We start from the raw sequence: 15118 nt of genomic DNA on the forward strand, positions 1-15118 counted from the left end.
AACCACCATCTTGAAACACTTCTTCTCTTGGCTCTCCTACTATCTCCTCGTCTTTTCTTCACTAGTTCTTCTTCTTTTTAACTCCCCAAATGGGAGCCTCCTCTGATGTCTGTCAGTTGTCTTTCCTCTTTCTCTCTCTCATGCTGATTTCATCCTCTGGCATTGCTCTAGCTCCCACTTGACATAATGATTCCCCAATCTGGAAGGACCAAATCTCAAGTTATAAAATTCTTCCTCCCAGTACATAGGAGTCCAAAGTCTCTGGGCCTAAGTTACCTTTCCAGCCATATTTGTTCTTAGTTTATTTCTAAGAGGTAGTATAATATACTTCAACGATCAAGGATTTAGAGGCAGAGAGATATGATTACAAATCTCGCCTCCATTGTTTACTGGCCATGAGATCTTTGTTTTCTCATTTATAAAACAAGGATACAAATAGTACTTAAAAGAGATGTTTAAATGTATTTTTATTGCAGTATAATTCACACACATTATATTAGTTTCAGGTGTATAACATAATGATTCAATATTTTGATATAGTGCAAAATGATCACCACAGTAAGCCTAGCTAACATCTGCCATCATACATCGTTACAAAATTTTTTTTCTTGTGATGGAAGTTTTAAGATTTATTCTCTTAACAACTTTCAAATATACAAGCAGTATTACGAACTATATTGGCCATGCTGCACATCCCCATAACTTACTTATTTTATAACTGGAAGTTCGTACCTTTTGACTCCTTTACCTGTTTTGCCCACCCCTTCCCTCCCCACTCTCCGCCACTAGCAGCCACCAATCTATTCTAAACGAGCTGTTTCTGACACTTCAAGATAGCGTGTCTGGCACGTCACAGGTCCTCAACAGCTAGAAGTTACTATTATTTTTTTGTTACAGTGATGATATGAACAATCACAAACCTTTTAAATCAACCACTAAATGCTGTGTACAGGATACTGTGGGCTGGGGAGGAAGCTATAGGATTCGGCAGCCCACAGCATTAACTGGGGTGAGGACAAGGCAATTAGAGCAAAGATTATAGAGGTAGCTCTTTAGATAGCTCTGGTATTCCTGTGCCCATCCAGTGAGCATAAATCCTCTGCCCCACACCCTGTTCACACCCTGGATAAAATCCCTCAGGGCAGAGGGTCTGATAGTGAGGACTGGGGGACTGTCCAGTACAGAGATCAGCTTAAAACTATGTCTTTAGAAGTTTTACTTCTAGGGAGAATGAGTATTATGAATGGATATTATGAATAAGCTGAAGTACTTCACATGCATTATCTCAATACAGTCTTTACAGTAACCCTCTGAAGTTGGTACTAATTTGAGCCTGATTTTGGGCAGTGAGAAAACTGAAGCTTGAGATTCAGAGTCTGCCCAAAGTCACACAGTTAGTGAGTGGGAGAGCCAAAACTCAAACCCAGGTCTGTCCAGGTCCAGAGCCCAAGTGTTCCCTATTTCAGCAGTCCCCAACCTTCTTGGCGCCAGGGACTGGTTTCGTGGAAGACAGTTTTTCCACGAACGGGGAGCGCGGGATGGTTCAGACGTTAATGTGAGCGATGGGGAGCGGCAGATGAAGCTTCACTCACTTGCTTGCTGCTCACCTCCTGCTGTGCGGCCCCATTCCTAACAGGCCACGGACCAGTACCCGTCCGCAGCCCGGTGGTTGGGGACCCCTGCCCTATTTCACTCTACTGCCTTAATTTTCAGGCTGAGTGAAACACACAAGCCCAAGTTATGAGCACATGGTAGCTCACGCTGACATTAAAATTACTGGCATCTGTTCTGCCTGTTTCCAGGCAGAATAGAACATCTCCTGTTGACATTATAAAGCAACTCCACCACAGAATCAATCCTGGTCACCACCAAACATCCAAACTAACTATCAGAAAGTTAACATTATAGAGAAAAGAACTGTTTCTGAAGTTAAATCACTTCCAGAGAAGTGCAGCTGAACTCTGAACAAATGTGGCAAACTATTGGTTGGAACTCCCTCTAGAATTTGATTGCATAAACCAGAAGGCACTTAGTTCAGCTGTAGTCTTTGAAAATGTCCATAATCTCCGAAAATCAAATGGCTGTGGCCTTTAAGCTTTTAGAATGTAATCATTTCCATTTATGAGTGGAGTCAGTTGTTTCACAATTCTAACACTGTTTACCTAAGAACCAGTAAAATGCACAGGAAAGGAAAATAGGCTTTAGAGTCAAGCAGATTCCTGTCAACAGCCAAGGCCAGATACTAAAAAAAATCTCAGTTTCACATAGTCTCCAGGGCTCTTGTGCCCAACTCAGGTAAAGCCTGCTGTTGAATGGTTTTGTTCACTTATCCCTGTCAACTAATGGGAGCAACAAAGGATCAACCAGAGTAAGGTCTAGGTCATCAGAGACCGGAGAGTAATTACACCTTGACATTCCACTTTTATACCAGTGGGCCTCATGCTTTTAAAATTGTGGCGCCCTCTGAGGATCAAATGAAAACTACCTCTTCTTCCCAGAAAAGTGCTTCATCTTTGGAGCCAGACACAGCTGGAGCTGAATCTTGACATCACTACCTAACAGTTGTGCTTCCATAGGCAAGCTACTTAACCATTGAAGGCCTTAATTTCTTGATCCATAAAGTGGGGAAATCATGGTATGAATCTCACGGATTTGTGACGAGGGTTAAATGAGCTCATGCATTGAACACGGAGAGACCCCACAAGGGAGTGTAGCGTAGTCATGAGGAAGACAGACCCTGGAGTCTGAATTTACAACCTACTAGTTGTGGGATCACTTAACCGCTGTTCCTCAGGTTCTCCATCTGTAAAATGGAGATAATAGTCATAGTGACCAATGTCATAGCGTTATTGTGAGGATGAAAAGAATTAATACGTATAAAGCACTTATAGCCTAACACATAAACAGCCCCCCATCCCCAAATCGTAGCCATTATTATGATCTCAGTGTCTGGTACATGGCAAGTATTCAGTACATGGTAGTTATTACTAAGCTCAGATTACAAACATCTAGGATAGGAGTTGTGTCCTCTCTCCTCATGGTTCTTAAATGGTTTCTCATATACCATTCTGTGTGTATACTCTTTGGTACATAGTATATATAGTATCAGTTGACTGACTGAGGTAACCAGCTATGAAAATATATCCCACACAATTGGCTGCACATGAAAATATAATAAACCGATGACATGGCCCAAGCTGTAGCGTGATTTCTATTTGAAAACCTTGAATCTCTCTGAAAGCAGCCATGCAGAATATAACCCAGTGAAATACCAGTCGATGGCTCTTACATTTTTCTCTAGCTGGCATTTCCAAAGCATCTTCCAAAGCAGAGTGTTATAGTCTCTGTCTCGTGTAAGTCAGAATCATTCAGTCAGGATCTACAGGCACACTGTGGTCATTCATCATGCCGGGAGCAGGGACCAGACACTCAGTAACTGTCTGATCCAGAAAGTTGTATTCTTTTCTCTTTTCTCTTTTTTTTTGAAAGTCATATTCATTTATTCCAGTCCCAGAGCATTCTCATCACCTGGCAACTTGTCAGGACTGCAGAATCTGACTTACAGAATTAGAAACTCTAGGAGTGAGGCCTAGCAATCTGTGTTTTAACAGGCCCTCTGGGGCATTCCAGTGCCTGCTCTGGTGTAGACTCTGCTGATCAACTTGAGATTCAGAGAGTAAGTCCACAAGCAATACAGTTCTCAGAGAAAACTGTGCTTTCAAAGAGACACAGACCTGGTCATGTCCTCCTATTACCCCAAATTACCCCCTAACTTCAGTAGGGCCAGGATCTGCTTCATTATTCCTCTAACAGGGTGAGGACAAATGTCACTGTGTGGGACCCGCTCTTCTCCTGCAGATACTTGTATCCAGCTAGAATCGGCAAACGTGTAGAGCAAAAGAGATTTGTAAAAGGGCAGCAGTCTTGGGGCGTGAGGGATGGGAAAGGAACAAGTATAGGGGCTGCAAGGACTGTAGGAGGAGGTTTGGGTCCATTGTAGGAACATGAACTTCAGTCCTTTTCCAGCACCTTCTGCCGGAGCCACCTTCCTGTCCCAGAGCACCGCCCTGAGCTCCGGTTCCCTCCACCCTCATGTGGCTCTGCTTTTCATCTGTGTGTCTACTTCAAATTGGACTCAAAAGTAGAGCCATCAGTCATGCCCTGTTCAGGTTAGAGGTGAAAAGTCACAGAGCGGGATCCGTGCTGCATGCCAATGTTGATGGCCATCGCAGAATACTCATCTCATTTCCTGTGGCAATCACTTAGGAAAAGTGAGCAGGAAATGGCAGCTTAGTCGCAAGCAGTGTCCTCCAGAGGAGTCATTTCAAGTGTATTATCACCTAAGGTGTAACTTCCCAAAGGTTGAAAGAGATAAAGTCACTGAGTCTGTCCACCTTATCCATCTGCCATCTACATAATTACGATTTTTAAAAACTACCCATGGTTCATTGCTTTCATACCTAAAGTTAATGGATCTAAAAGGGGCACACGTCCCCACTTAGCATTCATCACTCAGGTGAGAGAAGCCACGCAACATCCGCCTGGCCTCTCTAGCAGCTGTTTCGACAGGACTGCAATACTCACGTCGACTCACATCGACTCACATCTAAGGACTCACATCTAAAATGTTCTCCCTTCATTTTCCTCCCATGAAGAGCTCATTTAAACCTGAACACAGTTGTTCTTCAAAAATTTCTAGGGGAAGAAGCACAGTTGGATTTTAGAATAATGTATCAACTTCTACATCAACTTTGATTTTTCTCCCCCCAAAAAAATTATATAATTTTTTAAACCGCACTGAGGCAGATGTGTGTTTACTTTGAGAAGTAAAAATGTTAACATTTAAACTGAAAGCCTGTTTCAGTTTTAAGGTACTTAATTGCCTTACAGCATATAATAAACGGAGCCCATCTTGTCATTCAACTAATGGAGGGAGTGATAAAGAGATAGGAGCCCAGGACCCTATTCATTCCAGTTTTCCTTTGTACTTGGTTTACTTTGGCATCGTGCCTCATGTGTATTTTACACTTCTTTACATTTTGTACATCCCTGTATGACAAATACTTGTCAAACAAAAACTAAACAGATTTATAACCCCTTAACTTGAAATGAGCCAAAATTGAACTGCCAAAACTTTATGACTTCATTTTCTTTCATAGTTTTCCACTACATTGGTTCAAGCAGACAAACCCCACTTGAGGTCAAGCAGAGGTCATTTCACTTTCATTACCAAAATATAATTTACAATATGCCAGACCTAAACAAGTTTAGCCTAAAGGGTCTGTATAATGTAAACCATCTGTTCCTCAACAATACAGCTAATTTCCTGCCGTCACCGTACAGTCTACTGACTGCTTCTTTAAGGGTTTTTATGATTTTTTAACTAGGTCAGGATTTATGTAAAATTTGAAAATGAGTCTATAGTTAAGACTCATTTGTACCAAATAACTTGAGCATTTAAAAAATGCAAATCACTGTGTAAATTGTTCCCCTGAAACCAAGCTCTGAGCAGTTTTTTTCTGGGTATTTCTATGCTGGCTGCTGCACAGGTGTTCCAAGGAAAGGCTTTGTGAAATTGGTCATTTTGGTTACTTTCCGTGCTTTTTTTCCAAAGCAAATCCCCAAATTTGGTTCTGACTAGCTCTGGTGAACTATTCCTTCCTTCTGTCAGCTGGAGAAGATTTGGGACCCTATGCCATCTGGCCCACCAGGTATTGGTGAGCTATGACAAGACACACTTTGGGTCAAAACATACTTTTTCATGTGTCTGAACGGAGAGAAAGAAGAACAATTATCATTCCACAGAGTGACCACACACCGAAGGCTGACCTCACAGCCCTGCAAGGTGTCAGGCCCCAGGCCGAGCCTCCAGAGACATGCTGTGTCCAACTGGGGTTGCCAGCCAACCAGCTTCTCTGGTTTCAAACAGAAGGCCTTGTACACACAAGGGCAGCAATTTTGGCTCTCCTAAAAATTTCTGATGCTTTTCTAAGCCTCTTTCTCCATCTGTAAAATGGCAAGAGTAAGAGTTCTTCTTCCAAAGGTGAATACCAGAGAACTAATTTTCTTACCTCAGTGTATGGGAATGCAGCCGGCTTTCTTAGCTTGGGACACAAGCCCCAGGGGCCATGTGTCAGGCCAGCGCCAAGGTCCCGTCCACCTCCTCTTCTCTTCCAGTCCCCACCAGTTTGGCCTGCTTGTTTCCTTTCCCATCTGCCACCATCCACTCTTCCACGTGGGTCTTTGCTCCCTCCACCTCCATCCACATCTTCCAGAATCCTCAGAGGGGTAGACCACAGACCACTCAAATTCTTACCCACCCTCAGGTTCCAAAACAGAGTCTCTGTCATTTTTAAAGAATTTTTTTTTAAAAACCAGCAACTACAGGAGAACAGAGAAAGATTAACAAGAAGAAATTTAAACATTCGTTTTTTTAAACATAGAATTATAGATGACTATCTAGAGCTATTTAAGGCTGTAAATGGATCTAAATCATTTGCATTGACTCCACTTTCTGGATTACTTCCCTAAGAAGGATAATAAAATTGATTTAAAGAGCACTTATTAGGTGGAAATTACTTTCATACATTGTTGCATTTAATCCCTACTGTAATTATGGAAGCTAGATATTATATTATTTTATAGATATGGAAATAGAGGTTCAGAAAAGTTAAGAAACTCACCCAAGGTCAGCCACCTAATATATAGGACTTATCCCACGGGGTTGTTATAGTAAATGAGTTAATATTTGTCAAGTGCTCAGAACAGTGTCTGGCGCATAGTAAGTGCTATATAAATATTAACTATTAATAATAGAAAGCGGCAGGTCCAAGATGCAAATTCAGATTTGTATGAGCCCAAAGGTTACATGGTTTGAATTACCCCACACTGCCTATGGGTTAGCTTCAGCAGGGGAAGGGGGAAGAGTCCTAACGCCTCATTAGATCAGTCTAATATTCCTTGGGTTTAGTTCCTCATTCCCACTTACCCTCAAAAGTAGTTTATTCCTCAGTCCCTTACCCTTCTCTATCACCAAAAGCATGGGGGATCCTGTTTAGGTCAAAAAATAAGTAATACCTATCGTGCCATTCAAGGGACTTTCACATAAATTGGATTCGTTTACATCATTAGGTAAAGTTCTGATGGAAATCCCTGTCTTAACGTCATGTGGGAAAAATTCACTTTGGATTACCCTGGCCACGAAAGCACAATCAATCTGAGGGCTGCAAGAGTTAAAAAGTAGGCTTGGTTACTCTTCCCATCACCTACATTCTGTTCTCCCAAAGGAACTCCATAGCAACCACAGAATCCTGACCCTAGAAGCAAAAGGAAAAATAGTGAAGGACTTGTGATTGCAGAATAAATTTCCTGGATTCAATCAGATAGAAAGATGGGTCATATGTTTTTAAATTATTCACTTTTTTGAATTGATAATATATTCACCTGGTTCATAAGTTCAAAAGTATAAAAAAGCATAAAGTGAAAAATCTCCCACCTCTGCCCCCCTCCTCCTAGTTCCCACCTCCATATCCTCCTAATAACCACTGCTGTTTCTTGAGTATCCTTTCAGTGTTTCTTTATGCCTATGGGAAGAAATATGAATATATTTATTCTTTTTCTCCTCTTTCACGCAAAAGCAGCATACAGCATTAACTGTTCTTTTGCTTTTTATTTTTAACTTAGTAGTAGGATTTTGGATATCAGTACATAGAAAGTATCCTCATTTGTTCTTACAACTGTGTAATATTCTTACAAATGTATAATATTCTTTTTACTAGCTCCACCACAATTAATTTAATCAGTTTCCACTAAGTAGACATTTAGGTTATTTCTAATCTATTACAAACAATACTATAATTAATAGGACTGTATTAATAAGCTTTAATTTCCTAAATGTTTAAAGCAAGAAGTTGCCATTACTTTCAGCAGAAGTAACTTTACTCTAAGACATTTATAGATACAAACCCCATAAAATCTGCTTTAACAAATTAGTGAGACCTATAGATGATAAGAAATATTATTTGCATGGAGGAATTAATGTTTCAAAATTCTCAGTTCTATTTTGTCCTCTTAAGTGGGTATTTTGCTGCAAGTTTATTTACACTTATAATTAAGTTAATGGGCATTTTGTCCTGCAAAAATTAGCCTAGAGCAGAGCTAATCATCATGAATTCTAGATTAGTAGAGTTTGGGTTAGAGAAAATTTTTAGTTAATTTTCTAAACTATTGATTTAAACTGTGTACAGAGAGCTCTGAATTCCATACGTACTTGCAAAATTATCAGCTTCAATTGGGATACTCACAGCAGTACTTTTTCTAAAAAATAAGGATTTAAAGTGCATTTAAAGGGATTATTTAAAAAATCAGTTTAGGTACAAATGCATTACTTTTATGACTTTTTCCCTAACAAATTACATTAAATGTCAGGATAGATCGGAGGTGAATTTCAAAAATAGTAAAAACACATGACATAATAGACGTTTACTGTCAAGATCAAATGTCACAATTTAATATTTATTTTCATTGTGAGCTAGATGCTTTCTCCTGTCTGTTTTCAGGTCAATCAGTAAATAACCCGCTTGCAAAGCCATAGAGATAATCAGTTGGTTCGAAAGGCAATAGCTCCCTTCAAAAAACTGAAATCTGGGGGACTTCCTGGAGGTCCAGTGGTTAAGACTTCGTGCTCCCAATGCAGGGGGCATGGGTTCAATCCCTGGTCGGGGAACTAAGATACCGCATGCCACACGGTGCGGCCAAAAAACAAAAAACTTGAAATATGATTGAGAGGACAAAATATATTCATAAAAAGAGCAGCAATAGCAAAGGTAATAATAGCTAAAAGTTAAATAGCCCTTACCATGTGCCAGACATCATGCTGAACACTTGACAGACGTTAACTTACTAAAAGTTCACAAGAACCCTACGAGATGAGTACGATTATCATCCCATTTTATAGATGAGGGAATTGAAGCACAGAGTGGTTAAATATTGTACCCAGGGTCACACAGCTGGTAAGTGGAGAGGGCAGGATTCCAGTCTGAACTGTGGCTGCGGAGGTCAGCGTGTAGCCAGTCACCTCACTGCATCCTGCACGTAGTGGCGTTCAGACGGTAAAGCCAGAGGGATTCCAGAGGAGGCAAAGACCAGAGTGGTCAGGGAGAGTTTCACAGCAAGGATTCGATAAGTAGAGAGAAGCACATTCCAAACCTCCCCACCTCTACTATGAGGACCTCAGAACAGTCTTTTGTTTTGGTTTCTCTGGCTTTTAGCTCCATATCTACCTTAGAAATAGAGCATTGGAAGAACAAAGGTATTAGGCAAGAACATGCATGACATTTGCATGTGGACAACGAGGAGACCTATTCAACTAAAGCGATGCCATCATGTAGAGGTGTAGCAAGGGTAAGACCAGACCCCAAGTACTCTTAAGTGCCAGGCTAAGGATTAAGGCTCTATCCTCAGCAGCAGTGCTTCTCACACTCTAACATTCACCAAAATCACCTGGGGTCTTGTTAAATGCACATCCCGATTCCGTAGGTCCGAGGTGGGTCCGAGAGTCTGCATTTGTAGTGAGCTTCAAGTGATGCTGATGTTGCTTTCCCAAGACCACTCTTTGAGTAGCAAGAGTCTAGGTAACAGCAGGAAACCACTGCTGGAGCAGGGGGTGTGGATGGAGGGATAGGGGAGTGATGGACAAAAATCTGCCTATGCCTAAGTTGCAGCCAACAATTCTAAAGACTTCTAGATGTACAATGTTGTAATTAATTTGATGTATAGAACCTTTCTCAATATGCCTCACCCCTCCTTTCAGATGCCAGATGTCTTCCCTTAGGAAATGTTTTAAAACCACACCTTTCCTTTCTTTCATACAGAGCAAGGCTAAAGAGCTGCCTCTTTCTGCTGTACGTTTTATGGAAGAATTGGGTGAATGTGCCTTTGGAAAGATCTATAAGGGCCATCTCTATCTCCCAGGCATGGACCATGCTCAGTTAGTTGCTATAAAGACCTTGAAAGACTATAACAACCCCCAGCAATGGACAGAATTTCAACAGGAAGCCTCCCTGATGGCCGAACTACACCACCCCAATATTGTCTGCCTTCTAGGGGCTGTCACTCAGGAACAACCTGTGTGTATGCTTTTTGAGTATATGAATCAGGGGGATCTCCACGAGTTCCTCATCATGCGGTCCCCACATTCAGATGTTGGCTGTAGCAGTGATGAAGATGGGACTGTAAAATCCAGCCTGGATCATGGAGATTTTCTACACATTGCAATTCAGATTGCAGCCGGCATGGAATACCTGTCTAGTCACTTCTTTGTCCATAAGGACCTTGCAGCTCGCAATATTTTAATCGGAGAGCAACTTCACGTAAAGATTTCAGACCTTGGGCTTTCCAGAGAAATATACTCCGCTGATTACTACAGGGTGCAGAGTAAGTCTTTGCTGCCCATTCGCTGGATGCCCCCTGAAGCCATCATGTATGGCAAATTCTCTTCTGATTCAGATATCTGGTCTTTTGGGGTTGTCTTGTGGGAGATTTTCAGTTTTGGACTCCAGCCATATTATGGATTTAGTAACCAGGAAGTGATCGAAATGGTGAGAAAACGACAGCTGTTACCATGCTCCGAAGACTGCCCCCCCAGAATGTACAGCCTCATGACAGAGTGTTGGAATGAAATTCCTTCCAGGAGACCAAGATTTAAAGACATTCACGTCCGGCTTCGGTCCTGGGAGGGACTCTCAAGTCATACCAGCTCTACTACTCCTTCCGGCGGAAATGCCACCACGCAGACAACCTCCCTTAGTGCCAGCCCAGTGAGTAATCTCAGTAACCCCAGATATCCCAATTACATGTTCCCGAGCCAGGGTATTACACCACAGGGCCAGATTGCTGGTTTCATCAGCCCACCAATACCTCAGAACCAGCGATTCATCCCCATCAACGGATACCCAATACCTCCTGGATATGCAGCGTTTCCAGCTGCCCACTATCAGCCAACAGGTCCTCCCAGAGTGATTCAGCACTGCCCACCTCCCAAGAGTCGGTCCCCGAGCAGTGCCAGTGGGTCGACTAGTACTGGTCATGTGACCAGCCTGCCTTCATCAGGATCAAATCAGGAGGCAAATATTCCCTTACTACCACACATGTCGATTCCGAATCATCCCGGTGGAATGGGTATCACTGTTTTTGGCAACAAATCTCAAAAACCCTACAAAATAGACTCAAAGCAACCATCTTTGCTAGGAGACTCCAACATTCATGGACACACCGAATCTATGATCTCTGCAGAACTGTAAAATGCACAACTTTTGTAAATGTGGTATACAGGAAAAACTAGAAAGTCGTAGAAAAGATTTATATTCAAATGTTTTTATTAAAGTAAGGTTCTCATGTAGCAGACATTGCAACAAGTATCTTCTGTGAAGTTTAACTGTGTCTTACCAACCAGGGCAAACACCAGCCAGAAGAAAAACACTGTGGGATTAACACTCCATCAGGGTGTAGGCCATGCCACTGGGATTGGTACATCTGGTTTCAAGTACTGAAAACTGCAAACCAGTGAAGAGGAAACGAACCTTATGACTTAAGTATCAAACCAAAAAGGAAAGCCAAACGGTGCTTTGTGTATTCACCTTTGGCTGCCATGACTGTTCTCTCCCCAAAATGTATATACCATAGCATTTGTCTACCTGCTGTCTTTTCTTCAGGACAGATGTTCAGGAATTCCGTTGATTCAATTTAGACTCTATGCATGTTTGTATGGAAGTGATGTTCAGAATCAGTGAGGAAACTTTAGGCCAGATTTAAAATCCCAGATGGAAACGAGCCATAAGTGTAAGTTTCCCTGAAGCCTTCTACACAGTGGGGCTTCTTTGGGAACGTGAAAAGTGTGCCTCTTTGTGAGTCTCCTCTGTTGATCATGAAGGCTTTTTCCACAGTGTGTTTATACAAGCCCTTGAAATAACATAGGACATCAGATCCTAACAAGGCTAGATGTGGATGCTGAAATTGACCGCTGGTTGATAGTTCACTGTGTTGCATTAGAAACGAGGCACCAAAGGCAGCACAGTCAGGAAAATGGCCCCTTGGCCTAGATCAGCATCCATGGGAAATGAACAAGGGTTCCCATGGGGACAGCCTCACAGGAGCTTCCCTGGACCAATAACATTGAAGAATAGAGGTGTGGCTACAGACCAGCCCATCCATGCTTGCATCCTCCTGCTTATGAGCTGTCTAAGGTATGGGGGTGCATATCATCAGTGGACTCTGGGGAAGGAGGAAACTCTCTGACACCAATATCTAGTTAATTTAAAGTTTCTCTCACTTTTTTTTTTTTTTTTCTGATCTGGAAATGTTCACAGATTTTATTCTAGCACCAAGAGTTATGACAATGTATTCATAGTGTTAGTTGGAATCCAAAGACTATGAATTCTATTTGCAAAATATTACAGTATTTTTAAAAAACAAGTACTGAGTTCTCACTTCAAAGATTACCATGAACTGAAATTTTTAAGCTGGTAACTAGAAGCAACATGATCATTTTTGCCTTAGTGAGAGGAAGGAAGGTATCAAATGTGCATCTCATGCCTTACCTGCTAGCCATCTTCTGCCAAGTTTAGAATTCAAGTTCTATATAGAAAGGAATGTTATGATTGATTTTTCTCTTGTTAAAAGAATAACTCATTTATTCTAAGAGCAATGTCTCAAAGTCTCATTTTTTTTATTTTACAGCTGAAGAGACTTATAAAGAGACTTACAGGATATAAAGTAATTCCTGGAAATGATATTTGATGAGGAGAATGTAAGAGACTTAGAAGCACGTTGACATTTCAATTTTGTAAAACAAAAAATTCAATTAGGATAAGAAATCAAAGAAATATGTTTACTAAAATGTGTTGCAATTTTCCCAAACACTGAATCTTCAGACAACAAATGTGGACTTATAGGTACTGTGAACACAAAGAATTGGCTATATTCAGATTTATTCAGAAATAAATTAAGACACATTTTTATGGCATAAATAAGCTGATTCAGAAGTTACATTTCTTAACTTTAGGTAGAGGAGAATATTTGTATCCTTTTGTTGCTATGCAACTGTTTAATGATGAAGATTCAAACCACAGTTTTGTATATCATAGGACAATCAATTGTTTTCCAAGAATATTTATTATTTTAAGTAAACACAATTTCAGCGAACCTGAGTTTTTCTAGGAGTCCCTTAAAGGGAAAGTAGCATTCCATGAGCCAGTAAGATATCTACTCTGGAAAAACATTACTATGGGTAAAAAATAAATTCAAATTAGTTTTTTATAAAGAACTATAACATTTATTTTAAACATTTTATAATTACTGAAGTCATTAAGGTGAGCAAACTAAATTTCAAAACCACTTGTAATAATGTATTTTATAATAGCACTGTGATACTACATAACACAGCCCCTTTTGTATTAAAATAGTATTTTTTTCACAGACTGAAAAATATCTTTTGCTTTGTGGACAATGTTTTGTAAGATGACTTTATTTTCAGATCTTTTCTCTTTTTTGCACAAAACTATGTTTATGGTTTGTATCACAGAAGTGAAATATATCTCTGCATTTTTATATCTGGTCTGTTTCCTTGTTTCCTTTGTTTGTTTTTAACTCGATATAGATTTTCTTCAAATATATAATGGCAGTATTCAGATATCTCGCCCTATCATATCTTTCCTTATCTTCACTGCATGCATTTAATCACTGTATTACTTAATGTTTGATTTGTTATTATGGGCATTTCAAATAGACAAGCATGGAATTGTAATGACAAGAAGCTTATTTTATATTGAGGATATATGCATTTGTATTTCACACACCAGAGATGATATTAAACACTGATTATTTTATGCTGCTGTTTATTAAAAATGTTTACCATAAAATATTATTTCCTGAATATTGCTATCATGGAGGTATTTGGGAACTTTAATATTATCTCTCCTAATGTTTGACATTTCATAGAAAGAGGAATCATAATTCCTATTTACTGCTATTTCATTGAAATGATTATTTTTAAGTAAGCTTTTAAAATAGACTTGGACATTCTTTTGCTAGTGACCATAGGTGGAAGGCAGAATCCCAATGACTTTATGACCATATATCACCCACCTATATATGGCAAGATTCTAATTTTTAAAATCAAAATAATATATTGAATAATTACTTGACAATCAAATGTAATGTGAAAATTGGTTTTTAAAGTTGCATCTTTTTCTGCCTTGATGTTTCCATGTGAACTTAGACATCAAAAATCATCTTAGAATTCTGAAGAAGAAAAAGCTGTGTACATCTTATGTTCAACTTAGACTCCAACCATATTGATAAAATAAAAGAAATGTGGCCATTTAATTGTCACAGCTTATCTTTATGACCTTATTTGCCCAAAAGAAAGTGCTCCCCATCTGGCGATTAATACACACTGTCAAGGAAAATGAGTATCATTATGAAAGTTCAAAGAACTTGTCCATTTCTGCTATTTAATACAGAAGGGGATACAATAAAACCTTCAGGGCCTTATCCATCTGTTTTAGGTACAGCTCTTGTCACCGCCTCAGCGATCAAACTCAATAAAGCAATCACTTCACATGGCAGTGAGATCGGTGTCAGGCTGGGTTTCTCCCTCTCACTTGAATTCCTCAATCTGCCCTTCACTCCCATTTCCTTCTTATGTCTCCAGGCTCTTCCCCTCCCACCATCCCCAATTCCTTCAACTCTGTGATTGGGGACTTACCCTTAATTCCTTAATCACCAACATCTGCAGGCTCACAGCACCACCTCGGATAATACCGCCTACAAACCACTCAGTACTGATTAAAGACGGGCTCTATTATCTACACACCTTCAAAGATGGTTACCTATCTCAGGGGTTCTCAAAGTGTGGTCCTCAGACCAGCAGATTTGGAACTTGTTAGACATGCAGATTCTCAGGCCTCACTTCAAAGTACTGAATCAGAAATTCTGGGGTGGGATCCAGCAATAAGTGAGAATTACAGGCCAGCCTAAAGGCCTGGGGTTGGAAGGTGGGAGGATGGTCATCTACATCCTCAGCAATGTGTATATAAACATTTAAGAACATTTCAGCCAC

The 15118-nt window shown here is 40.3% G+C and overlaps 1 protein-coding gene across 2 annotated transcripts in view; it reads left to right on the forward strand.

Annotated features, from left to right (window-relative positions):
• The window catches only part of ROR1 (receptor tyrosine kinase like orphan receptor 1), a 207869-nt gene extending 194264 nt beyond the window's left edge, over positions 1–13605 (forward strand). For both annotated transcript variants that reach the window (XM_036824114.1, XM_036824120.1), the window contains one exon: positions 9873–13605. In XM_036824114.1, coding sequence (XP_036680009.1) covers positions 9873–11300 — 1428 coding nt within the window. In that variant the 3' untranslated portion in view covers positions 11301–13605. The remainder of the gene's footprint in view (positions 1–9872) is intronic.
• The last annotated feature ends 1513 nt before the right edge of the window (positions 13606–15118 follow it).

The sequence above is a fragment of the Balaenoptera musculus genome, chromosome 1 (assembly GCF_009873245.2).
Source record: "Balaenoptera musculus isolate JJ_BM4_2016_0621 chromosome 1, mBalMus1.pri.v3, whole genome shotgun sequence".
Classification (NCBI taxonomy): Eukaryota; Metazoa; Chordata; class Mammalia; order Artiodactyla; family Balaenopteridae; genus Balaenoptera; species Balaenoptera musculus.